This window comes from Neoarius graeffei, chromosome 24 (assembly GCF_027579695.1).
Source record: "Neoarius graeffei isolate fNeoGra1 chromosome 24, fNeoGra1.pri, whole genome shotgun sequence".
NCBI classification, from domain to species: domain Eukaryota; kingdom Metazoa; phylum Chordata; class Actinopteri; order Siluriformes; family Ariidae; genus Neoarius; species Neoarius graeffei.
The window spans coordinates 32,961,656-32,989,048 of NC_083592.1; the positions used below are offsets into that span (position 1 = coordinate 32,961,656).

Below are 27,393 nucleotides of genomic sequence, written 5' to 3' on the forward strand. Positions count from 1 at the left end.
ATCCGAAAGGCTTCCTCAGTTCTGTCTGTCTAATAGGGAGTATCAGGTATTTATCCTCTCATGGATCATCATAGAATCCGAATCAGAATGCTGATGGCTGCATTGTAGGTGGCTGATAAAAGATGTCATAGACACCCACCTTTGTTCAGTGATGGTCGTTCCAGGTTGACAAAAATGAACAATCCTCTCTGGCTAAGATGTCTGCCAGTTTTCTGGAAGTCCATGAGAGGATAAATACTGGATACTCGCTATTAGTCAGACAGAACTGAGGAAGCCTTTCGGATGAGAGGCGAAACGTTTTCAAGAATCTTCAAGCAAGTCCAGTTGCTCTCTTCTACCAACCACAGATTACTATGTACCTGGATGACTGAGATTCTTCACAGATATGAGGCCATGGTTCTGCGTATCTGCTTTAAGTAGATTTTAACATCGCCACTATTTTTTTTACAATGAGTGTTTTCACAAAACCCAGGTTTCAATGATAATCTGGCATTAGTTGTAAAAAAAACCAAACAAAAAAAAAAAAACCCTTATACTCCTGGATGCACAAATGTATATTTATTATAAATTTAGTAACAACGCCAATGCCTCATATATGCAAATACCTAGGATTAACCTGAATATTAGGTTGTTGAAAATCTACATTACAGTATTTTGAACAGTTTCGTAATCAGCTTCTCTTAGGATTACATTTTTAATAAAATAAATAATTTTAATTAATTTAATTTGGACTGGAATCAAATTGTTCATTTTTAACACTTGGTGCCAAATTGGAAAATTATTATTACTTCCAATGATTTTTCTTTTTTTTTTTCGCACATCAGCAGACTAAACATTAAACGGACTTCTTGCATTACTTGGTTGTAACAGGGCCCTTCAACGTTTCAATTACCTAAAGCCAGTCTATTGGACATGTTGCTGCAAAAACATCCATTGCTATTTACTCTGAACACGATACTGCAAACAAATCCATACAACGTAACAAACAAGACCTCTGAAGGCAAAGTTAAATTTACATTCAAGTGCCCTGACTACCACAGACACTCGGCGCTTCCTCATAAGAGCTCGATAAAAGAGCTCTGTAAAAAGTTACGCTGCAGGTCAGTCACTGGTGTACGCAACACGTGCGATGATGTTCTACTGGAAGAGGCGAAACATGCGAGGCAGACGGCCATCTTTGCTGGACAAAGCGGCCTGGATGTGCTCATAGGAGGGCAGCTCAGTCAGATCTCCTAATGCAGCCACAGCTGGTTTACTGCGCAGCATCCGCGTGCTGACTCTCTTAATGTCACTGGCTGTAACATTACCTTAAATTGGAGGCAAATGCAGTGTCAATACGATGTCGATATCAATTTTTATAATCATATACAGTGGTGTGAAAAAGTGTTTGCCCCCTTCCTGGTTTCTTATTTTTTTGCATGTTTGTTACACTTAAATGTTTCAGATCATCAAAAAATTTAAATATTAGACAAAGGTAACACAAGTAAACACAAAATGCAGTTTTTAAATGAAGGTTTTTATTATTAAGGGGGGAAAAAAAAATCCAAACCTACATGACCCTGTGTGAAAAAGTGATTGCCCCCGCAATCAAGAAATCACTTAAATAGGACCTGCCTGACTAATACCCCTTTTCCACCAAATCAGTTCCAGGGCTGGTTCGGGGCCAGTGCTGGTGCGGGTTCACAACTCGTTCAACTTGCGAGCCAGCTGAGAACCAGTTTGCTTTTCCATAGCTCGCGGTGCTAATGGAAGCCACGTCATTACGTCGCTGTATACGTCAGTTACGTCGTTGTATACGTCATTACATCACTGTATACATCAGTTACGTCGCTACGTTTGCATAAACCTTGGCATGAATATCGAAGCAAAAACAACACGGAAGAAGCAGCAACAACAACCAGGGCCGTCGACAGGGGGGGACAACCGGGTATTTTGTCCCGGGCCCAGGCATGAGGGGGGGCCCAGAACTGGTCCCTCATGAAGATGCCATTAATCATTCTGTTTCATTTCAAAATGTGTTGATTTGGGGGAGAAAAATGTGCTATATTTGCATTCAATGAATGATTTCTGGTTCTTTTGCCTTTATTGTCTTCGAAAATAGATTCAAGAACCCACCTACCACCCCTAATGCAGAAATGGTTTGGTCTTTGATTAAGGCGCCAAATAACACGGCACTATTCCATCATAATGCTTCGACAATAAGCGTGCGAGCCCGTTTGCCAACATGCACAAGTCAGGAGCAAAGAAAAGAAAAGAGACAAAAAGAGATGAAGAAGCCAAGAGCCTCAGGGGCTCACTGCATAGATATTTTAGAAAAGATTCAGATGATGCAGCAGGTGGTGAAGGCAGTGGGGCAGCTGAGCCAGGTAAGACACAGATAACTTTTTTCCAGCCCCGTAATGTAACCCCAGCACGCGCGACGCACCATTCATAATTATAAAGTAGGGGATAGCAGGGTACACTGAGTGAACACTGAAATGCACAGGGCATTGAATTATTTCATAAACATATCGGTTTAATAACACTGTGTTGCATATATCTCAATGAAGCAAAGAATAGCACATTGGCCCGCAATCATATCCAAATGTTTTAGGCACGCTTGCTGAGCTGCGCTGAGCTGGACTCCAGTTAGCTGAAAGCCCGTGGAACGCTGCCTCTTGTTAATTAAACCTTATTTTGTTGGAAATCATCCCGTGTAGATACAACGGCATGTGAAATTGCCAGCTAGATAGAGTTTAATGTAACGAATGGGCTATAAATGGGGTGTTTTGAGGTTAGTCTGTTGCAAAACATTAAACTTTCGCTTAGACTGGATACTCTTCAAACAATTCCCTTACTCAAGTGAAAAATGATAGGCCTGTATGAAAAGCGCAATTAATGAAAGTAGCCTAATAAGCCCTAAATGAATAAAACAACCTCTGTTTTATTGTTGTTGCTTACACGTTAAGATTTTTAAATCTTCTCAGTCCAGTTCTATATCCAGGGAACGTTGTAATCCTTTTGGTTTATCCGTAATAAACGTGTCAGCCCCCAGGTCAGATAGGCTAATGTTACGTGGTTGGGAGGGTGTCAATTTTTTTTGTAACATTCTAAATCGAGTACGGAAAGGACGTTTATGAAAAACAAGACAAAAAAAATACACTGAAAAACTCACTGTACACATCACTAGTGGTGATGCTTCTATGTTCAGATTTTGGGAAAGCCATAACTCCGTTCTCATTGAGGCCCAGTTCCATCCCGTAAACAATCATTTTGGTTTATCAACTACCTGCGCTCAAACATGTCACAGGAGAGGCTCAATGGGCTGGCTATGCTCTCTATAGAGCGCGAACTTGCAAAGAAGCTGGACTTCAATGACCTTATTGACGACTTTGCCACAGCAAAAGTCCGGTGCATTGCATTTCGCACCTGAATAGTTGCAGACTAAGGAAATGTTCAAACTGTAAATATGTTGAAATAAAATGGTTGACTGTTATAATGGGCTTGGAATACCTGTTATTTAAGGGTTGGAGTGAATGGAGACTGTGAAAAGAGGGGTTGGGTGTGGGTGGTTGCTGTGTGGCGATGTGCGTGTGCGCGTATGTGTGTGTGTGTGTGTGTGTGTGTGTGTGTGTGGGGGGGGGGGGGGGGGGGGGGGGGGGGCACTCAGATTATTTTTGTCCCGGGCCCAGCCAAAGCTGTCAATGGCCCTGACAACAACAACAATAATAATGGATGACTTTGCATTTGTACAGCTGCTGCTTCTCGTCACTTAAAAATGGTGATCTTTCGCGGTCTTGTTATTGTTGTTGGTCTTAACAACTCCTCCCCCCGCTGACGTAAGCGGTTCTTTCCTCTGGCCCAGCAAAGAGTTGGTGCTAGCCTGGAACCGGTTTTTCTGGCCCCAGAGCCAGTTCTTTGTCAGTGGAAACAGAAAACCCGGTTCCAAACTAAGCACTGGCCCCGAACCAGCCCTGGAACTGCTTTGGTGGAAAAGGGGCAAGAGTGAAGTAGACCAAAAGATCCTCGAAAGCTAGACATCATGCTGCGATCCAAAGAAACTCAGGAACAAATGAGAAACAAAGTAATTGAGATCTATCAGTCTGGAAAAGGTTATAAAGCCATTTCTAAAGCTTTGGGACTCCAGCGAACCACAGTGAGAGCCGTTATCCACAAATGGCGACAACATGGAACAGTGGTGAACCTTCCCAGGAATGGCCGGCTGACCAAAATTACCCCAAGAGCGCCGCGACGGATTTTGTGATCCAAGAGGTCACAAAAGACCTCACAACAACATCCAAAGAACTGCAGGCCTCGCTTGCCTCAGTTAAGGTCAGTGTTCATGACTCCACCATAAGAAAGAGACTGGGCAAAAATGGCCTGCATGGCAGAGTTCCAAGACGAAAACCACTGCTGAGCAAAAAGAACATAAACGCTGGTCTCAGTTTTGCCAGAAAACATCTTGATCCCCAAGACTTTTGGGAAAATACTCTGTGGACTGACGAGACAAAAGTTGAACTTTTTGGAAGGTGTATGTCCCGTTACATCTGGCGTAAAAGTAACACAGCATTTCAGAAAAGGAACATCATACCAACAGTAAAATATGGTGGTGGTAGTGTGATGGTCTGGGGCTGTTTTGCTGCTTCAGGACCTGGAAGACTTGCTGTGGTAAATGGAACCATGAATTCTGCTGTCTACCAAAAAATCCTGAAGGAGAATGTTCGGCCACCTGTTCGTGACCTCAAGCTGAAGCGCACTTGGGTTCTGCAGCAGGACAATGATCCAACACACACCAGCAAGTCCACCTCTGAATGGCTTAAGAAAAACAAAATGAAGACTTAGGAGTGGCCTAGTCAAAGTCCTGACCTGAATCTGATTGAGATGCTGTGGCATGACCTTAAAAAGGCGGTTCATGCTCAAACCCTCCAATGTGGCTGAATTACAACAATTCTGCAAAGATGAGTGGGCCAAAAGTCCTCCACAGCGCTGAAAAAGACTCCTTGCCAGTTATTGCAAACGCTTGATTGCAGTTATTGCTGCTAAGAGTGGCCCAACCAGTTATTAGGTTTAAGCAGCAATCACTTTTTCACACAGGGTCATGTAGGTTTGGATTTTTTTCCCCTTAAAGGGCTGATGACACGAACATGACTCTATGCAATTTCTTAAATAAACTATACAACATGGCAAACATGTTAGATTTCTGTTATAATTACGTGCAAAGAAGCTGTTGTTACGCAAATATCCAACTTTTAATTGCACAGTGCAAGAAAACTGGGTCCGTGGCTCGCGGCCATGTTGTGACGTCAGCGGAAGAACACGCTGCGGTTCACTGGTTGTTCTGCTCTGGTTCTACTCAATGGAAATGGTGCATGAAAATGCCGGTGAACTCTCTAGTGCTAGCTCTTCCTCTTCTGGGAGTCTAGAATTGTGTTGATCTCTTCCGAATAGAATCTATGATAGCCTACCCTCTTTAACCTTTGCCTCTCGTTGCTAGGCGGCAGTTACATGAAAGCCGCAAGCTTTCACAAGCAAATACATGACTGATATCACGCCGACTTTATGATTACGTTTATGATTATCATGTAGAATCTATAGCTCTACGTACCTTTATCTTATGTCGTTTCACAACACATGTTCTGACAGGAGGACTGTCTTTGGATTCGGCATAGCTACTAGTAGACCCCCTCCGGAATACTGGCAGTGTTGCCAGATTGGGAGGAATCCCGCCCAGTTGGGGGGTTTCAAGTGCATTTTGGTGGGTTTTTAACATATTTTGGGCTGGGAAAACTTCAGCAGTATCTGGCAACAGATACTGCTGACGTTTTCCAGCCCAAAATATGTTCAAAACCCACCAAAATGCACTTGAAACCGCTCAACTGGGCGGGAAACCTCCCAATCTGGCAACACTGTGTAGGCACTGCTGATGGTAGTAACACACGTTTGTGCTGAACTGAACACCCAAGAGATTCTTTTAAGCTGGGAAGGGTGTCAAAACAATCCAAATCGAAGTGTTCAGAGTACAGGACGGATGTTGGTGAGGGCTCCCACTTGTCACGAGTGCGCCTGACTTGCTTCACCCACTTCGCATGCAGCTCGGGATCTCTGGGAAACTTGAATAAACTTACCCCATCCTTGTAGGTTTTGGAGCAAAAGCCGGCAACACAACGCAAAGGCATAATAACTATATATATATATATATATATATATATATATATATATATATATATATATAATAATGTATAATAATAATACTAATAATGACAAACTGAACACCTGTCGCATCAACAACAAACTGGTAAGTGAGGAGGAAGGTTCTTTCGCTGACGTCATATAGCTCCTCCTCCTCCTCTTTCGTCTCCTGGGTGCTGCAGCCCCGTCAAATTTGCCCAAATAGCCGCGTTTTTTATCATAACTTGTAAAATAGGCGCCTTCGTGAATTAATATATGGATCATCGGGAATTACTTTTTATGTTATAAAACATCGCCAAAGATGTCAAAAACGTGTCATCAGCACTTTAATAATAAAAACCTTCATTTAAAAACTGCATTTTGTGTTTGTGTTATTTGTCTAATATTTAAATTTGTTTGATGATCTGAAACATTAAAGTGTGACAAACATGCAAAAAAAAAAAGAAATCAGGAAAGGGGCAAACACTTTTTCACACCACTGTACATATATTTCAGTTCTTCATGTATGCAACAAGGAAAAACCAAAGAGCAGACAAATATCAGCCTTCTCATTTCCCCCTTTGTGAGTGTGTTTACATATTAAATTAGATTTATTGGGGAAAATCGGATCTCAAATCACCAGTGAAATGGACTGAAATGCAATTTGGACTTACTGACGAGAGTGCACAGCTCATGAGGCAGCTTCCTGTGGCCTGTGGCCAGAACTTGCCGACCGACATCCTCAAAAATGACTGGCCTGGACTCCAAATTCATCATCAGCATGGATTTCAGCTGAGTCTTTGCTCTTTCCAGTTCCATCTACAAGCAAGCAAATAATTTTGGTATTTAAAGGGGAACAGAGGGCAATATATAGAGTAAATATAACAATAAAACACACATTGACGAACCTTATTCAAGACTTACAAAAGTTTTTTGTTCTAAGGTTGGAAAGTTATAGTGTTTTGAAAGTAGCTCGACCAAACTATTTTCGCAGTTTGAACAGCCCGCCATGATATTAATTTTATCCAATCAGAATGCACGTTCATTTTCTCTGCGCAACACTCATGACGTATGTATGTGCCCAGTCGTGTTGGCTCATTGAGGTTGGGAATAGCACGTGTGAAATACCTGTTTCTGCCTCTTGCGACGATTTCGCAAGTCCACGGGTGGCGCCTATCTCATTGCAGCAAATAAATTCTGCTGGACTCGTGAGCAACTCCACGTTACATTTTCCGCACGAGCACCACGCCGTGTCACCTGCACGCAGACACTCTGCCCCACGCTCGCCATGCCCATGGTCAGCATCAGTCTCATCCTCGCCGTCATCCGAGCTTTCTTCTCTTCTCTTCTTCATCACCGGAGTCGAGAGTACCTCTCCTAGGTTCAAACTGGTACCCTTCTAAGCCATAGCCTGCTTGCAGTGTGTCTTGCGGGATCTCTTCGTATGATTCGACAGAGCTGTCGCTTTCATTTGATGCGCCCGACGCCATGATTACACGCTTATCTCCTTTATTTCGGAGAGTTCCGCTAGTGCGGTGGGTAGCGCTGACGTCACGGTCTTTTAAAAATGGCGACTCTTGTGCGGTTTAGCGTATAAGGTATTATATTTACAATTACCAAGATATTTTGTTGTTTTCTAGTACATAAATTTGATAGAATACTTAAGAATACGTTACTTTGTCACATCAGCAACCGTATATATTTTGAACCCCTTTAAAAAAAAAAAAAGACACCCTTGAAGTCATCTATAACTATAGGTCTGTACCTCTCCTGCTGTAGCAGCCATCTGTATAAATTCCCTAGTGATGATCTCCACCATTTCACGCACCTGAAAGAACAAATCATTTCATAATTTTTTAATGCTATTAGATGGATCTGGAGGCGTTCATTTTTTTTCCAATCTTTGTTTTTCATCCCACCATTGTGTGTTTGTACCTGTCTTGGGTCTGCGCTAGCATGAATGCAGAGCAGGCCACTGTCTTCATAGCTGTGGTGGTAGGAGACCGCGTTGTACATCCAATGATGTCTGAAAAACCACAATTCACCAGACATCACTTAGTTCTATTTTTGTATGCATATTTAAAGAATATCCATCCATCCATTATCTGTAACCGCTTATCCTGTGTAGGGTCGCAGGCAAGCTGGAGCCTATCCCAGCTGACTACGGGTGAAAGGCGGGGTGCACCCTGGACAAGTCACCAGGTCATCACAGGGCTGACACATAGACACAGACAACCATTCACACTCACATTCACACCTACGCTCAATTTAGAGCCACCAGTTAACCTAACCTGCATGTCTTTGGACTGTGGGGGAAACCGGAGCACCCGGAGGAAACCCACGCGGACACGGGGAGAACATGCAAACTCCACACAGAAAGGCCCTCGCCGGCCACGGGGCTCGAACCCGGACCTTCTTGCTGTGAGGCAACAGCGCTAACCACTACACCACCGTGCCGCCCATTTAAAGAATATCTCATCTCATCATCTCTAGCCGCTTTATCCTGTTCTACAGGGTCGCAGGCAAGCTGGAGCCTATCCCAGCTGACTATGGGCGAGAGGCGGGGTACACCCTGGACAAGTCGCCAGGTCATCACAGGGCTGACACATAGACACAGACAACCATTCACACTCACATTCACACCTACGGTCAATTTAGAGCCACCAGTTAACCTAACCTGCATGTCTTTGGACTGTAGGGGAAACCGGAGCACCCGGAGGAAACCCACGCGGACACGGGGAGAACATGCAAACTCCGCACAGAAAAGACCCCCATCGGCCGTGAGGTTTGAACCTGAACCTTCTTGCTATGAGGTAACAGTACGAACCAGTGCACCACCGTGCCACCCATGTTAACTTACAATAACACATGTTTAACCCTTATATGGTGTTTGGGACCCGTTTTCCTTTTTTTTTTTTTAACCATATATGCTGCTCGGCGGCACGGTGGTGTAGTGGTTAGCGCTGTCGCCTCACAGCAAGAAGGTCCAGGTTCGAGCCCCATGGCCGGCAAGGGCCTTTCTGTGCAGAGTTTGCATGTTCTCCCCGTGTCCGCGTGGGTTTCCTCCGGGTGCTCCGGTTTCCCCCACAGTCCAAAGACATGCAGGTTAGGTTAACTGGTGACTCTAAATTGACCGTAGGTGTGAATGTGAGTGTGAATGGTTGTCTGTGTCTATGTGTCAGCCCTGTGATGACCTGGCGACTTGTCCAGGGTGTACCCCGCCTTTCGCCCGTAGTCAGCTGGGATAGGATCCAGCTTGCCTGCGACCCTGTAGAAGGATAAAGCGGCTAGAGATAATGAGATGAGATATGCTGCTCGTATAGTGCTTGTAATTGGGGTGAAGTAAACATCTGTTAAGTATTTAATGTAAAATTGTTTGTGTTGAATTTAAAACACCAAAATGCAAGGGTTAATATTTAAAAAAAAAAAAACCTAGATAGAACTCGACGCCAACGGTGTCGATGGGGATGCCTCCGCCTGGTAGACTACACGCTTTATTAAGTTGTGATTTGGGGATGGAAATTTGACCTCACAGTAATCTTGACCTGTGACCTTTTAACCTCAAAATCTAATCAGTTAATGTTTGTCCCCAAATGCACAAATGGTGAAAGTTTGGTGAAATTCCTTTCATTTGCCTTGGAGATATTGTGTTCACAAGGTTTTCGGACAGACATTTGACCTCACAGTGACCTTAGACCTTTTGATCTCAAAATCTAATCAGTTCATGTTTGTCCCATAGCGCACAAATGGTGAAAGTTTGGTGAAATTCCTTTCATTAGTCTTTGAGATATGGTGTTGACAAAGTTTGGGGATGGACATTTGACCTCACAGTAATCTTGACCTGTGACCTTTTAACCTCAAAATCTAATCAGTTCATGTTTGTCCCAAAGCGCACAGATGGTGAAAGTTTGGTGAAATTCCTTTCATTAGCCTTTGAGATATCGTGTTCACAAGGTTTCAGGACGGACGCACGCACGCATGGACAGACAGACAACCCGAAAACATAATGCCTCCTGCACCTTAAGGTGGCGGAGGCATAAAAAAAAAAAATCAGTTAAACATGAACATAAACAGGACCATAATGAAAGATTTCAACAGTCTTAGGCAGGAATACGATATATGATCCCCCATGTCTGCACTGGGAGGAGCCAGTAGTTTTGGAAACCATAATCTGAAGAATTATTGCAACAAACACTTGAAGAAATACTGCATTTAAAAAAAAAAAAAAACACCACACCATATGTCGTCTCTGTATGGTTCACCTTAAAACGATTCACTGCATGTGTTTTTCCATCAAGGGTGCCAATAATTCTAGACTCGTATCAAGCAGCCATCATAGCAACATTACTACTTCTCTGGTGACGTATTCTCTAATGCATCCCAGACAGTGGGAGGGAGGTGGTGCTGTACCTGTTGAGAACGTTCAGGTAGAGGCGGGTAAACATGCCTTTTCCTGGGCCGCCTGCTGAGAAGGAGCCTCCTCCCCCCATCATCATGTTGAGCACAGCGAAGGGGATGAAGTCTTCCTCCTGACAATGGTTCAAAAGAAATCGTTCTCAGTCAGAAGCGTAGTCAAATGTCTTTATTTCATCAGATAAAAGTACATATCAGATGTTACAATTTAAAGGGATCCTCCAGCGGATTTATTCTCAAACTTATTTTAAGTAAAAGTACTCGCAGGTTTCAAAAATCAAACTTTCATTTTCAGAGACCAAATAGTCTCATCTCATTATCTCTAGCCGCTTTATCCTGTTCCACAGGGTCGCAGGCAAGCTGGAGCCTATCCCAGCTGACTACGGGCGAAAGGCGGGGTACACCCTGGACAAGTCGCCAGGTCATCACAAGGCTGACACATAGACACAGACAACCATTCACACTCACATTCACACCTACGGTCAATTTAGAGTCACCAGTTAACCTAACCTGCATGTCTTTGGACTGTGGGGGAAACCGGGGCACCCGGAGGAAACCCACGCGGACACGGGGAGAACATGCAAACTCCGCACAGAAAGGCCCTCGCCGGCCACGGGGCTCGAACCCGGACCTTCTTGCTGTGAGGTGACAGCGCTAACCACTACACCACCGTGCCGCCCCAGACCAAATAGTGTTCAAGAAAAATTTATTTTCTTTAAAATGCCAGATGGGCTTGACGTATGCTATGACGTCAGGTAGTGGTCGCTTGAAGCAACTCAACTGTTTATATTCTCGGTTTACATCGGTTATGTATTGGGATGCCATTCGGCTGTTTTTGTTTCGATTGTTTATGTGCGAATCAGTTTGTTATGGCAGTGATCGGCCTGTTGTTCATGAGCGCATATCCAGAACATACCAGAATAATTTAGACTGTTCAGGATATTACAGTGGATTGCTGGCTACGCTGAATTGTGCATGATGTAATGCTGCTCTTTCGAGTTCCGTCTGGAAAGTTCGGCGGACTATATAAATGCAGTGGAATGGAGAAAAAAAAAAAAAAAGAGAACCAAGTTGACGTCTGGGGAGGTTCATGCTTTTGTGTTTCGAGGTTGAGGGGAGGAACTGGGATATCATCTTGCTTGTAGTTCCACGCTGATGTGTTTGAAAATTCAGAAGTCATCCTGATAGCCACATCTTTGTTACCTCTGCGGATTTGAAACCCGTTGTCAGCAAATCACTGAAGGGATTATCACAGCAAGGCTTTTGGACAGACGAACCGCTCGGACTTGGAATTTCGCAACGCATCAATCAGGCATCCTTTTTCAGCTTCTTTGCTTCAGGATATTTCCTGGACTCTGAGCACAGGCCAATGTATTTTTTGTAACGCTGTTGGAATGTTGTCTTTTATGTGATATTTTCCTTTATTATTGTTGTTTTGTTTAATGTAAACTTTTTTTTTTATTTAATAAATCCACAAGCTGTATTCCGGTCTTTTCTGTTGCGTGTATACGAGACAAAATACATAACACATCGTAGTTTTGCTAGTTTTACAAGTATTTTACTGAACATCAGTTTTTAAATAAGTATGCCTTATTGTGTCGCATATAAATACTACAATGATGATAAAAAGAAAGCACAAGATGGAACTAGACTGCATTTCCGCAGAGAACATGCCAAGTGTGCTTGCTCAGCTGTAGCAGAGTGACACCGACAGAAACTGGATCAGACACGAGACCTTGTGCTGCAAAATCTTTTTTTTTTTTACATGATCTACAGAAAGTGTGGGGAAAAGTGTGTGTAGTGTCTCCAAAAATTCAAGTTTGATTTTTGAAATCTGTGACTACTTTTACTTAAAAGTAATTTGAGAATAAATCCGCTGAAGGATCCCTTTAAGATAGGTACAGTGGGGCAAAAAAGTATTTAGTCAGTCACCAATTGTGCAAGTTCTCCCACTTAAAAAGATGAGAGAGGCCTGTAATTTTCATGATAGGTACACTTCAACTATGAGAGACAAAATGAGAAAAAAAAATCCAGAAAATCACACTGTCTGATTTTTAAAGAATTTATTTGCAAATTATGGTGGAAAATAAGTATTTGGTCAATAACAAAAGTTCATCTCAATACTTTGTTATATACCCTTTGTTGGCAATGACAGAGGTCAAACGTTTTCTGTAAGTCTTCACAAGGTTTTCACACACTGTTGCTGGTATTTTGGCCCATTCCTCCATGCAGATCTCCTCTAGAGCAGTGATGTTTTGGGGCTGTCGCTGGGCAACACGGACTTTCAACTCCCTCCAAAGATTTTCTATGGGGTTGAGATCTGGAGACTGACTAGGCCACTCCAGGACCTTGAAATGCTTCTTACAAAGCCACTCCTTCGTTGCCCGGGCGGTGCGTTTGGGATCATTGTCATGCTGAAAGACCCAGCCAAGTTTCATCTTCAATGCCCTTGCTGATGGAAGGAGGTTTTCACTCAAACTCTCACGATACATGGCCCCATTCATTCTTTCCTTTACACGGATCAGTCGTCCTGGTCCCTTTGCAGAAAAACAGCCCCAAAGCATGATGTTTCCACCCCCATGCTTCACAGTAGGTATGGTGTTCTTTGGATGCAACTCAGCATTCTTTCTCCTCCAAACACGACGAGTTGAGTTTTTACCAAAAAGTTCTATTTTGGTTTCATCTGACCATATGACATTCTCCCAATCCTCTTCTGGATCATCCAAATGCTCTCTAGCAAACTTCAGACAGGCCTGGACATGTACTGGCTTAAGCAGGGGGACACGTCTGGCACTGCAGGATTTGAGTCCCTGGCGGCGTAGTGTGTTACTGATGGTAGCCTTTGTTACTTTGGCCCCAGCTCTCTGCAGGTCATTCACTAGGTCCCCCCGTGTGGTTCTGGGATTTTTGCTCACCGTTCTTGTGATCATTTTGACCCCACGGGGTGAGATCTTGCGTGGAGCCCCAGATCGAGGGAGATTATCAGTGGTCTTGTATGTTTTCCATTTTCTAATAATTGCTCCCACAGTTGATTTCTTCACACCAAGCTGCTTACCTATTGCAGATTCAGTCTTCCCATCCTGGTGCAGGTCTACAATTTTGTTTCTGGTGTCCTTTGACAGCTCTTTGGTCTTGGCCATAGTGGAGTTTGGAGTGTGACTGTTTGAGGTTGTGGACAGGTGTCTTTTATACGGATAACGAGTTCAAACAGGTGCCATTAATACAGGTAACGAGTGGAGGACAGAGGAGCCTCTTAAAGAAGTTGTTACAGGTCTGTGAGAGCCAGAAATCTTGCTTGTTTGTAGGTGACCAAATACTTATTTTACCGAGGAATTTACCAATTAATTCATTAAAAATCTTACAATGTGATTTCCTGGATTCTTTCCCCCCATTCTGTCTCTCATAGTTGAAGTGTACCTATGATGAAAATTACAGGCCTCTCTCATCTTTTTAAGTGGGAGAACTTGCACAATTGGTGGCTGACTAAATACTTTTTTGCCCCACTGTATAGTAAATAAATAAATTAATAAATAAAGGCGCAATAATTACAATTCTGAAAAATACTACAAAATCTAAAAAATTATATCGCCAAATTATATTTAAATATTAACCTATTAAAAACGTTATCTTCGGTCTTATCCAGGTTCTAGTTCTAAGGCGCTCAGATGATTCTGTATAAGTAGCGAGGAAGCTATATAAAGGATGGTCTCTCTCTTTAATTTTATTAAAAAGGTGGCGGTCGCACTTCTCCAAAAGCTGCAAGATGTTAAAACTAGTTGATGTATAGCGTCTCTTACAGCATTTTTCTAAAAAGCACTGGACAACGGTAAGATCTGAAACACTAGCAGCGTAAACTGGACGGCCAGATAATATTTTCAGGAGAACTATCGCGGATGATCTACTTCATCTTTCTTTGCGCAGACTTCTAGTGGATTAAAGGAGCAGCTTCAACCCTGCTGAAGGTTTTGCAAACTCACCAGGAAGGAGCAGCTCTCTAAGCCAATCATAATGTGAGTGAGTTCTGGGATGGGTGTGGGTCCAAGGCTGACATCAGACATGTCCTTCTCCATCTGTCCACACATGGGAAGGAGCAAACATCAGTATAAATCAAACAGAGTCCTATCACACTAGGGATGTTACTTATGTTAGAATAAAATTGTTCTTTTAAATGTATTAATCTGTTCATTCATTTTTCTACCAACTGTTACAGTCACCATTTTCAGAGCACTCTGACACAAAACTCACCTTAACAATGCCTCCTGTGTACTGGGCCACGGAACGATCCACAGTCGTTGGTGTGCCTGTGCCCCAAACTGGCTTCACATCCAGGAGGTACTTCCTGGCACACTCTACGAGCTGCTCGTGTTCAACCCCCACCCCTGCCAACACCATGCGCTCTGGGCTGTAGTAGCTACGCATGTACGTATGGAGCAACTTCCTGTCAATCTTGTCCACATTCTCCACTGGGCAGAAACGGGGCAGGCCTACAGTGTTGCCTCGAAATGCTGCCTGCAAACAAAAAGAATTAAACTTACGTCAGAGTGTGTAAATGAACCGTGTTTGGGTATTTGGATGGAGATGGAGCTCAGTCTTCAAATACACTACCGTTCAAAAGTTTGGGGTCACCCAGACAATTTTGTGTTTTCCATGAAAAGTCACACTTTTATTTACCACCATAAGTTATAAAATGAATAGAAAATATAGTCAAGACATTTTTCTGGCCATTTTGAGCATTTAATCGATCCCACAAATGTGATGCTCCAGAAACTCAATCTGCTCAAAGGAAGGTCAGTTTTATAGCTTCTCTAAAGAGCTAAACTGTTTTCAGCTGTGCTAACATGATTGTACAAGGGTTTTCTAATCATCCATTAGCCTTCTGAGGCAATGAGCAAACACATTGTACCATTAGAACACTGGAGTGAGAGTTGCTGGAAATGGGCCTCTATACACCTATGGAGATATTGCACCAAAAACCAGACATTTGCAGCTAGAATAGTCATTTACCACATTAGCAATGTATAGAGTGGATTTCTGATTAGTTTAAAGTGATCTTCATTGAAAAGAACAGTGCTTTTCTTTCAAAAATAAGGACATTTCAAAGTGACCCCAAACTTTTGAACGGTAGTGTAAGTCAGGATGAAAAAGGAGTAAATTAACCCTCTGGGGTCGAGAGCTTCTCCGGCAAAGTTTGGCAGGTTTAGAATGAGTAGGTCATGTATTTAGGTTAATATCTTGGCGAGTTATATTGAGAGAAACTTTATACTTTACACTTTCCTATGTGCTCACTGCCAAATAATATAGTTTTTAAAAATTACCTAAATTAGATGAAATATCAAACTTGTCACCTTACTCAGTCACACCAGGGTCAGAGGACTGAGCATCCACTTACACATTCAGAAAAGACTTTTCACATGGTAACAGCAAGATAATCACTTTCACTCCTTCAATTTCAATTTGTTTCTCTTTCGCAGTAGGAACGCTCACCGTAAACAGGATAAAATCTGTCAGCCATAGTTTAGGCTACCTGTTTGGAGGTAAAACTTGTTGCAAGATGGCATGGCGATCTGATGCTCAGGAGGCGCTTCGGATGATTCAGGACAGCGGTTCAATTTCAGCAGGTCATTGGATCTTGAGAAGTGCAACACTGATGACGAGTGGTGTCATGTTGAACTTCGACTCGATCCAGCCGAAGATCAACTCGAGTAAGTGGAAATATTTCTTCTATTACGTATGAGCATATCGGCTGATACGTGTGGTGTAGTGCATAATCTTTGCGTGCTTCCTGAGTAAATAAAACGTGCACCGGCGCTTGTTTGCTCTCTTCTTCTTCGTCTTTTTCTGACACACTAATGATTTTGGCATGCTCTGATGTCAGTTTCAACAAATCTAAGCAGTATTTTCAAAGTCATATGACTTTTTTTGTATTCAGCACAAATTCAGCTACAGTAATATCTATGTAGTATGCATATCATGATTGTACTTAAAAAAAACAAAACAAATAAATTAAGATGTAAAAAGCAGTTTTAGAACTGTGTTGGAATGTGTGAAAAAACATTACCTTACTCATTGTGACGAAGCGTTTTGATCACTTGACCTGATGGGATTAAGAGTTGGCAGTGGGGAGAGTTTTCACTCTTCTCATTGAATGGAATGGAAATTTTTGCCCTTCTCATTGAATACCCCTCCCACTGCCAACCCTTTATCCCAAAGCAATAGGACATAAATTTTTTGATGGCCCAAATCAATGGAGCAGATTTAAGTTTTTGTGCTTGATACATTCCTAAGACTAAACAGAAACACCTCAAGTGACCAAAACAGTTTGACAGAATGGGTAAGGTCATGTTTTGTTTTTTTTTCCACACATTCCAACACATTCTAAAACTGATTTTTACAACATCTTCATTTATCTAGTATTTTCTTAAAAGTACAAATCATGACACACATACTACAGAGATGATATTGTAGCTGAACTTGTGCTGAATACAAAAAAAAAAGTCATACGACTTTGAAAATACTGCTTAGATTTGCTGAAGTTGACAAAATCAGAGCATACCAAAATCATTAGTGTGCCAGAAAATATCCTCGGACCCCAGAGGTTTAAATCAAGCTTAATCTAGGTCCAGAAAACAGGATTAATAATAATAAGCAGGTGCCACTTACAGCATGAATCATTTCTGTTAACAGAGGCTCAGGATCAGGTCTCAAATTTAAATCTTCCAACTCAAACCTTACTGTCATTCGGGTCATCTCGAGCTCTTCATCTGTGGAAAGCACAATGTGTACAAAATGCTCAAGGACACATCACAGTGAGAGACTTGTCCTAACAAGCGTGGCATGATCTTGCCTAATAAACGCGGCTGCAGCACAGCATCGGCCAGCAGGCTAACCACAGTGTCCAGACCCCTGACTTCAGCAGACACCGCATACATTGTTGTATCCCTGAAAATGACAAACACTATTAAGAACGATTTTTAGTTTTGTCAGGATTAAAAAAAATCATCATCATTTACACATGTGGAACTAGAAACAGACTAAACAAGGGATAATTATGTGTTAAAAGTAACAAAACCTGGATGTTTGGCAGTCACAGATACCACCATGTTTTTCCAATGACAGAAGAATTTCGTCTTTACTTCCATATTGAGATGTAGACTAAACAAAGCAAGATGACAGAACATTAACAACACTTACTGGGGAATTATCATTCTCCATTATTTTATAAATGCAGTCGAGATTTAAAAAACAAACAAAAAAAACACTTACAGAAAAGGCAAGCTTTTCCAAAAAGTGTGAAATCCCACTAGGATATCTGGCTTCATGGCGAGAACCTGAATTTACCAAAACTGAAAACGAGAGGCAGCAGAATGTGACCATTCCAGATCTTTCCTCACCAAGCTATATAAATGAGTAAGAATTCTGGAGTAATGAGACAATCTGAGTACAATCAGGTTAATTTTGTCCTTCCTTACAACAATAACAGACAGGGAGTCAGGCTGAATAATAATAATAATAATAATAATAATAACTCTTGCAATAATGCCATCACACATGCCTGCTATGAGCCCAAACAACCACAATGATCTATATGGCTCTGTGAGTCTTCAAACCAGTCTCATGCCCCTTTTCCACCAAAGCAGTTCCAGGGCTGGTTCGGGGCCAGTGCTTAGTTTGGAACCGGGTTTTCTGTTTCCACTGACAAAGAACTGGCTCTGGGGCCAGAAAAAACGGTTCCAGGCTAGCACCAACTCTCTGCTGGGCCTGAGGAAAGAACTGCTTACGTCAGCAGGGGGGCGGAGTTGTTAAGACCAACAACAATAACAAGACCTCAAAAGGTCGCCATTTTTAAGTGACGAGAAGCAGCAGCTGTACAAACGCGAAGTCATCCATTATTATTATTGTTGTTGTTGTTGTTGCTGCTGCTGCTTCTTCTGTGTTGTTTTTGCTTCGATATTCGCGCCAAGGTTTATACAAACGTAGCGACGTAACTGACGTATACAGCAACGTAACTGACGTGGCTTCCCTTAGCACCGTGAGCTATGGAAAAGCAAGCTGGTTCTCAGCTGGCTCGCAAGTTGAACAAGTTGTGAACCAGCACCAGCCCCGAACCAGCCCTGGAACTGATTTGGTGGAAAAGGGGTATCAGAGACTAGAAACACTTCCTGTGAGCGTTGGCATTGCCATGATCTTAAAAACCTGTGTCAATTAATATTTAAATAATACTGGCTGGTGTTGAGTGGTATATCAGATATATTCCATTCAGCTAGCATGATCCTGAATGAGTTGAAAACATGGTACTGTAGCTGAATGGAATATATCTGATACATCATTAAAAAAAAGCCAGCCAATATTATTATAATTATTATACATGCACATTCCTTTCAAGTGTTTAACGCTTTTTCTTTCAAAATTTTCTCAAAATCTTCCATATTTAACGAAGCGAACCTGGCAGCCATGTTTGTTTACAAATTGTCTCAGTCGCTCGTTAGCGCATTAGTTTTACGTCTCCGACGTGTGACGTCATGTTGTCTTGACAGCCATGCAATATCGTAAACCATATTCAACGCTCATTCTTCATTGGGTAGAGTGACGTAATACACATAGGCTAAGCGATATGCTAACAATATTACATGCTCTCAAAGCAAATGAATGAAACCCGCTAGAAGGGAATAGAACACGTTTTTATTCCATCGAAAAAGTGTCCTGGATGTACAATAACTGGTATTTATTATATGGCACGAGCTACTTCTGGTAAAATCATGCGCGCTGATTGGTTCCTTGGCAGGCAGAATTTTCCCATAATGCCCATGGGCGATTACAGACTTTCAAATGTTGCCAAAAAAAAAAGATTAACTGGAGATCAAAATGGAATCATATCTCTGCCTAGGAAGCTACACAAAACTGGACATGTTATTTATACACGCATGCATGTAGCATCATTTTGTTGAAAAATAACCCAACGGAGATTATATTTTTATCTTTCTCAGAATATTTGTCATGTATGACTTGAGTGGAGAAATCGATTCAGTTTTGAAGCCGCTCACCGTTTATTCTGCATGCGTGACTCAACTGCGTTACAAATAAACTACCGTTCAAAAGTTTGGGGTCACCCAGACAATTTTGTGTTTTCCATGAAAAGTCACACTTTTATTTACCACCGCAAGTTGTAAAATGAATAGAAAATATAGTCAAGACATTTTTCTGGCCATTTTGAGCATTTAATCGACCCCACAAATGTGATGCTCCAGAAACTCAATCTGCTCAAAGGAAGGTCAGTTTTATAGCTTCTCTAAAGAGCTCAACTGTTTTCAGCTGTGCTAACATGATTGTACAAGGGTTTTCTAATCATCCATTAGCCTTCTGAGGCAATGAGCAAACACATTGTACCATTAGAACACTGGAGTGAGAGTTGCTGGAAATGGGCCTCTATACACCTATGGAGATATTGCACCAAAAACCAGACATTTGCAGCTAGAATAGTCATTTACCACATTAGCAATGTATAGAGTGGATTTCTGATTAGTTTAAAGTGATCTTCATTGAAAAGAACAGTGCTTTTCTTTCAAAAATAAGGACATTTCAAAGTGACCCCCACCAACTAGTGGCCTAGTGGTAGCGTGTCCGCCTATCGATCGGGAGATCATGAGTTCTATTCACGGTCGGGTCATACCAAAGACCATCATAAAAATGGTACCTACTACCATCTGGCAAGGCACAGATGTGCATGGGGAGTTAAACTCTCGTGGTTACCAGAGGACTAGCCCCCCACTGTAACCCTAGCTATGTAATAGACGAGAGGCCGAGGGCTATGGAAATGGAGATCGGCGCCGCCCGATGCGCCACCATACAGAGTTGGCCTGGTTAGTACTTGAGTGGGAGACTGCCTAGGAATACCAGGTACTGTAAGGCGTGGGAAGGACTTTGACTTTGACAAAGTGACCCCCAAACTTTTGAATGGTAGTGTATGACGTCACTGAAACGTGTTATCATGACCGTCTATTTTAATCTTTGAAATAAAAAGCCATATAATAAACTCCTTATTAAGCTCGCTTGCTCAGTCTGATATTTTCCCGTAAAGACCTTGAGCTCAGTTAATAAGTAGTTATAAATCTTTAACCATGAAACGTTACAGGTACAAACATTGCAAGGCATACCAGAATCGCAACATGCATCGATGTAATCGCAATATACTATTTTCACCACACAACAACAAACGCACAATCATATACTGTAGAAATGAGTCACATACTCACCACCAACTGTGCAAAACTGGCCAAACTTATTTTGCGATGCAACTTTAAGGCCATTCTCTAAAGTGGTTATTTTCGTTTCGTATTGTTCATGACCATCAACTGAAGCGAACACAGGCTTGGGAATATCAGGTAAAGGTGTAGACAGAGAAATATTCGGGTATCGACTTGCACTGCTGTATTGTCGACACGCAGCAATGCCAAACCTACAACAGAAAAAGCAACGCTGTTAGCCAATCAGGATATCGCAATTAAGGATATTTAAAAGGTCAACGTGGAAGTGGTAGATGGGATTTTTAAAGCAGTAAAGACAATTCGCAGACACTTTTCCACCAAACACCAGCCGAGTTCATAAACAGTCATCAATTAACAGGCTGCAGTAGTGACAGAAGGTAACGAGTGCACAGCTTATATGATATAAAACATTTTAAAAACAAAATCGCAATACTTTTTTAAAACAGAATATCAAACAGTGTCTTCTTAGGTTAATTACAAAATTAAACACAGGCACACATGATTACAAGGTCGACAAGTGTGTCTGCCATCGTTATAGGGTGAGGCATGAGGGAATCTTTATATACTGTTTAATTTATTCAACCTCAGGGTGTAAATAGTTCATCACATTCGATAGACAACACTTGAAAACTGTCGTGTTAAACAGTGATCGTTTACTAAAATTCACCCAGGCATGACTTTTCTTTTTTTTTTTTTTAAATATTTTCAAAAAGCTTCACACTCACACCATCACATACTCTAAACAATATAATATTTACCCAATATCTACATGTTAAAAATAATTTAAATAAAAAAAAAAACCCTGGCGACTTGTCCAGGGTGTACCCCGCCTTTCGCCCGTAGTCAGCTGGGATAGGCTCCAGCTTGCCTGCGACCCTGTAGAACAGGATAAAGCGGCTAGAGATAATGAGATGAGAAAAAAAAAACCTTCACTATTGTCTGCATTACTAAATCAACTACACTACAGGTTCCCAAGCCTCATCCTCTCCTGGTCCACCAACACCACCACAGTGGTCAAGAAGGTCCAGCAGTGACTCCACTTCCTGAGAATCCTCAGGAAAAACAACCTGGAGGAGAAGCTGCTGGTATCCCTCTACCGCTGCAGACAGGAAGGAAGGCCCTTCAGAGGGTCATCAACACTGCACAGAAGATCTTCGGCTGTGCACTGCCTTCCCTGGAGGACATTTTCTCCCCCTGCTGTCTCAGCAGAGCAGCCAACATACTGAAAGACCCTTCTCACCCCAGACATCATCTGTTTAAACTGCTGCCTTCTGGAAAATGTTTCGGGTTCATCAAATCTTGTAGAAACAGACTTAAAAACAGCTTCTACCCAGAGGTGGACAAAGTATCCAACTTCATTGCTTAAGTCAAAGTACAGATCCCACTGGTCAAACGTTACTCCGATACAAGTGAAAGCTGTCCAGTCAATTTTTTACTTAAGTTAAAGTACAACCCTGATTCCAAAAAAGTTGGGACAAAGTACAAATTGTAAATAAAAACGGAATGCAATAATTTACAAATCTCAAAAACTGATATTGTATTCACAATAGAACATAGACAACATATCAAATGTCGAAAGTGAGACATTTTGAAATTTCATGCCAAATATTGGCTCATTTGAAATTTCATGACAGCAACACATCTCAAAAAAGTTGGGACAGGGGCAATAAGAGGCTGGAAAAGTTAAAGGTACAAAAAAGGAACAGCTGGAGGACCAAATTGCAACTCATTAGGTCAATTGGCAATAGGTCATTAACATGACTGGGTATAAAAAGAGCATCTTGGAGTGGCAGCGGCTCTCAGAAGTAAAGATGGGAAGAGGATCACCAATCCCCCTAATTCTGCACCGACAAATAGTGGAGCAATATCAGAAAGGAGTTCGACAGTGTAAAATTGCAAAGAGTTTGAACATATCATCATCATCTACAGTGCATAATATCATCAAAAGATTCAGAGAATCTGGAAGAATCTCTGTGCATAAGGGTCAAGGCCGGAAAACCATACTGGGTGCCCGTGATCTTCGGGCCCTTAGACGGCACTGCATCACATACAGGCATGCTTCTGTATTGGAAATCACAAAATGGGCTCAGGAATATTTCCAGAGAACATTATCTGTGAACACAATTCACCGTGCCATCCACTGTTGCCAGCTAAAGCTCTATAGTTCAAAGAAGAAGCCGAATCTAAACATGATCCAGAAGCGCAGACATCTTCTCTGGGACAAGGCTCATTTAAAATGGACTGTGGCAAAGTGGAAAACTGTTCTGTGGTCAGACGAATCAAAATTTGAAGTTCTTTATGGAAATCAGGGTCATTCGGACTAAAGAGGAGAAGGACGACCCAAGTTGTTATCAGCGCTCAGTTCAGAAGCCTGCATCTCTGATGGTATGGAGTTGCATTAGGCCATTATTAAAAAATGTTCTGTTTCCGGTCCACCGGCCGGGTGAGTGCCGTTTGTGCGGGTGAAATTTTTTTTTTAATGCCGGTTTTTCGACATTTTTTTCGGGTTCGTAAATCTAAAATCGAACTTGACATTTCCGCATTCCCAGGGCTTTCCACTAAGGCTCATACTAGCCAGCCATGACAAATAAGTAGCCGGGGGGGGAATAAACACAAAAACTCCTGTGCACGCAGTTCCCAGGATTAAATGTATTTTCCACAAACCATTTATTTATTCACTTTACTCAAATACAAAGTAAAATGGCAGTAAATCTTCTTTCTTTTCTTGCGTATTGCACCATGAGGCGTTCCTGGCTTGTAAATCTCTTATTTTCGGTGCATGACACATTCACGCAGCTGAGCATGCGCCGAGTGCGCGCGCACACCGCATGTCGGGGCGCGGATGAGTTCCTCTCCCTTGATCAACGGTTCAGTTTGACATTATTGTCAGTCTGTTAGAGAAACATTTAATTTTATTAAAATCGAAAATTAATATTTAGAGCCTGTGGGCTACAAAAATAGTCATTAAAGTAGCCGGCTGGATTTAATTGTGTAGCCGCAGCCGGCGCTTGTGGAAAGCCCTGTCGAATCAGCTCTGCGCATGCGCCATGCGTCACAAAAAAATGGCAGCCACCATGAAGGAAGGAGATCTGGAGTTTTCAAACATTTGCTGAAGTGTGAAATCGCAAAATGGTATTCTAGCGAACAACAAAATAGTAAAGATTCAGAAAAACAAATCATTCAGTGATCATTTTAATAGTGTAATTTCATCTGAACTAGGCCTAACGCTCGATTTAGAACTACAAAAAGTCTGTGTGTTGGACATTTTAAGTACCTTTGTAAAAGTTTTGCAAATGTTGCAGTCAGCATTTATAATGCTAACTTAAAGTTTTTGTACAAGTTTCAGTTGATTTAACTGTCATTTTATTAAATGTGTCTGCTTTTGTAATTAAAAAAAGTACTGAAAGAAAAAGCAAACAGCATTGCGATTTCTTATCCATCCATATATAATAAAAAAAATAAATAAATCCCTCCCTCCCAACTGAAATTTTTTTTGCCCACCCGGTGGACAGGAAACGGATTTTTTTTTAAGGATGGCCTTAGTGCGTGTGGCATGGGCAGCTTACACATCTGGAAAGACACCATCAATGCTGAAAGGTATATCCAGGTTCTAGAGCAACATACGCTCCCATCCAGACGACGTCTCTTTCAGGGAAGACCTTGCATTTTCCAACATGACAATGTCAAACCACATACTGCATCAATTACAGCATCATGGCTGCGTAGAAGAAGGGTCCGGGTACTGAACTGGCCAGCCTGCAGTCCAGATCTTTCACCCATAGAAAACATTTGGCGCATCATAAAACAGAAGATACGACAAAAAAGACCCAAGACAGTTGAGCAACTAGAATCCTACATTAGACAAGAATGGGTTAACATTCCTATCCCTAAACTTGAGCAACTTGTCTCCTCAGTCCCCAGACGTTTACAGACTGTTGTAAAGAGAAAAGGGGATGTCTCACAGTGGTAAACATGGCCTTGTCCCAACTTTTTTGAGATGTGTTGTCATGAAATTTAAAATCACCTAATTTTTCTCTTTAAATGATACATTTTCTCAGTTTAAACATTTGATATGTCATCTATGTTCTATTCTGAATAAAATATGGAATTTTGAAACTTCCACATCATTGCATTCTGTTTTTATTTACAATTTGTACTTTGTCCCAACTTTTTTGGAATCAGGGTTGTACTTGCTTTAAAAAATACTTCAGTATTAAAAGTACATTTTCTGTCAACACATCGTTGTATTATTCCCACAACGCTTACAAAACCTAACGCCGTTACCAAAGACAGAAATGTGAATTCACAAAATGAACGCATGCTGTGCCATCATGGTTTAATGTTAAGCTAGCTAGTCAGTGAAACTCCACCTGACATGCTAGCAAACTCTTTTCAAACTCAAAAAGAAAGATTCCTACATTGTTTATTTGGCAAGATTATGCTAAAACCTATTTCTGAAAGGACTTCAGATACATTAATGTTATTCATATTAGCATAACTCCGTGTTTACATGCTAACTAACAGTGTCCAAGTTAACTAGCTGTAAATGTTAGCCGTGGACAAGGCGATGGCAACTTGGCGGGCAAATCCACAGAAAGTCATTTGACTAACCAGACTGCATAGCTATTGCAACGTTATCACTAGCTCTAAAAGCACATAAAACTTCATTACAAGCTTTCTCTTGGTATAAAACGTTTATATAGCCTACGTCAATATGCTTCTGCAGGTCGGACGGCGAGTTTTTGTAGACCGTGATGTGGTCTGCTTTTGGCAAACAAAGCAAACATTTAAAACGAAACGAATCTTTAATCCTTTCAGAAAACTGAAACATGGGTTCTAGGTAAAACCATGAGTGTGTGAATTCCCCAGAAGAACCGCCTCCTTCCATTCTGCCATCAACTGATCGAGTTCAAATAACACTGCTGAGAACTCACTGAACTTGATTTTATACAGTCTGTGGACATGACCCCAGTGATTACTAATAGTCTGTCTGATACCCCTTTTCCACCAAATCAGTTCCAGGGCTGGTTCGGGGCCAGTGCTGGTGCGGGTTCACAACTCGTTCAACTTGCGAGCCAGCTGAGAACCAGTTTGCTTTTCCATAGCTCGCGGTGCTAAGGGAAGCCACGTCATTACGTCACTGTATACGTCAGTTACGGCGCTACGTTTACATAAACCTTGGCGCGAATATCAAAGCAAAAACAACATGGAAGAAGCAGCAGCAGCAACAACAACAATAATAATGGATAACTTTGCGTTTGTACAGCTGCTGCTTCTCATCGCTTAAAAATGGCGATCTTTCGCGGTCTTGTTATTGTTGATGGTCTTAACAACTCCGCCCCCCCCCGCTGACGTAAGCGGTTCTTTCCTCTGGCCCAGCAGAGAGTTGGTGCTAGCCTGGAACCGGTTTTTCTGGCCCCAGAGCCAGTTCTTTGTCAGTGGAAACAGAAAACCCGGTTCCAAACTAAGCACTGGCCCCGAACCAGCCCTGGAACTGCTTTGGTGGAAAAGGGGCATCAGTGTCACCTGCGAAAAAATCAATCACGTTTTAGAAAAGAAAAGAAAAAACATCCACTTTCAAAGCTGCTTCATAGTAACGAGGACCTTGACGGAAATGTAGTGGAGTGAAAAGTATGATATTTGCCTTTCAAATGTAGTGAAGTTAAAGACATAAGTTGCCAAAAAATAATACTCAAGTAAAGTACACATACTCAAAAAGTGTACTTAAGTCCAGTACTCAAGTAAACATACTTTGTTACTGTCCACCTCTGCTTCTACCCCACAGCCATACATGAACCGAACACTGCCAATCAACAGCTACTGTCACTACTACACACTGAATAAATATATCTACCTGCAACATTTCAGCCGCTGATAACTGTACTGTGCATTCTCAGTTTCCTACTCACATCGCACAATTTCTTTCCTTGTGCGTGTATGCGTTTTATAAATACATATATACCCATTTATTTTTGCTCTTACTACTTCTTGCTTTATTGTGTCGAGGCACCATCAGGACCACTAATTGATTCCGTTGTACTCTGTGCAATGACAATAAAGGAAACCTGATTCTGATTGTTCTTCCTCGGCTGCTTCTTATTATTATTATTAAAGCATATACGCAGAACCATGGCCTCACATTTTGCTTATAAATGCCTTGAGACCTCAAGAATGGCACAGGAATAGTTTTAAGCGTTAACAATAAATCTAATATAGTAATTTTTACGATTAAAGTGATTCATATAGGTAGCGGTCTGAGTGAATGACCTTGACATCCGTAACGTCACAACAGGAAGTCTATCGGTCTCATCGCCATTTCCGCTACACTAAAACACAGAGCTGACTGCAACTTCAATCCTCCATTTTGAGCTAATTTATCGCCATGCCACGTAGATGTGTTGCTGGCCGGTACAGCAACATGACAGAAGCTGGATTTATGTTGCGTTCATGGCCCAAGAATATTCAAACTGCAAAGATTTGGATGCGTTTTGCGAGAAGTTCACGGGCACATTGGGCACCTACAAAGTGGTCTCTCCTCTGCTCTGCATATTTTACTGAAGACTCGTACGAA

The 27,393-nt window shown here is 41.8% G+C and overlaps 1 protein-coding gene across 1 annotated transcript in view; it reads right to left on the minus strand.

The window, feature by feature from the left end:
• Nucleotides 1–543: 543 nt before the first annotated feature.
• The window catches only part of pmpca (peptidase, mitochondrial processing subunit alpha), a 28,756-nt gene continuing 1,906 nt past the window's right edge, over nucleotides 544–27,393 (minus strand). Inside the window, exons 2-13 of the mRNA XM_060907934.1 lie at nucleotides 20,811–21,013; nucleotides 17,824–17,903; nucleotides 17,630–17,712; nucleotides 17,405–17,499; nucleotides 17,221–17,321; nucleotides 14,806–15,069; nucleotides 14,538–14,630; nucleotides 10,558–10,676; nucleotides 8,083–8,173; nucleotides 7,913–7,975; nucleotides 6,822–6,966; nucleotides 544–1,307 (exon numbers count right to left, since the gene is read on the minus strand). Coding sequence (XP_060763917.1) covers nucleotides 1,138–1,307; nucleotides 6,822–6,966; nucleotides 7,913–7,975; nucleotides 8,083–8,173; nucleotides 10,558–10,676; nucleotides 14,538–14,630; nucleotides 14,806–15,069; nucleotides 17,221–17,321; nucleotides 17,405–17,499; nucleotides 17,630–17,712; nucleotides 17,824–17,903; nucleotides 20,811–21,013 — 1,507 coding nt within the window. The 3' untranslated portion in view covers nucleotides 544–1,137. The remainder of the gene's footprint in view (nucleotides 1,308–6,821; nucleotides 6,967–7,912; nucleotides 7,976–8,082; nucleotides 8,174–10,557; nucleotides 10,677–14,537; nucleotides 14,631–14,805; nucleotides 15,070–17,220; nucleotides 17,322–17,404; nucleotides 17,500–17,629; nucleotides 17,713–17,823; nucleotides 17,904–20,810; nucleotides 21,014–27,393) is intronic.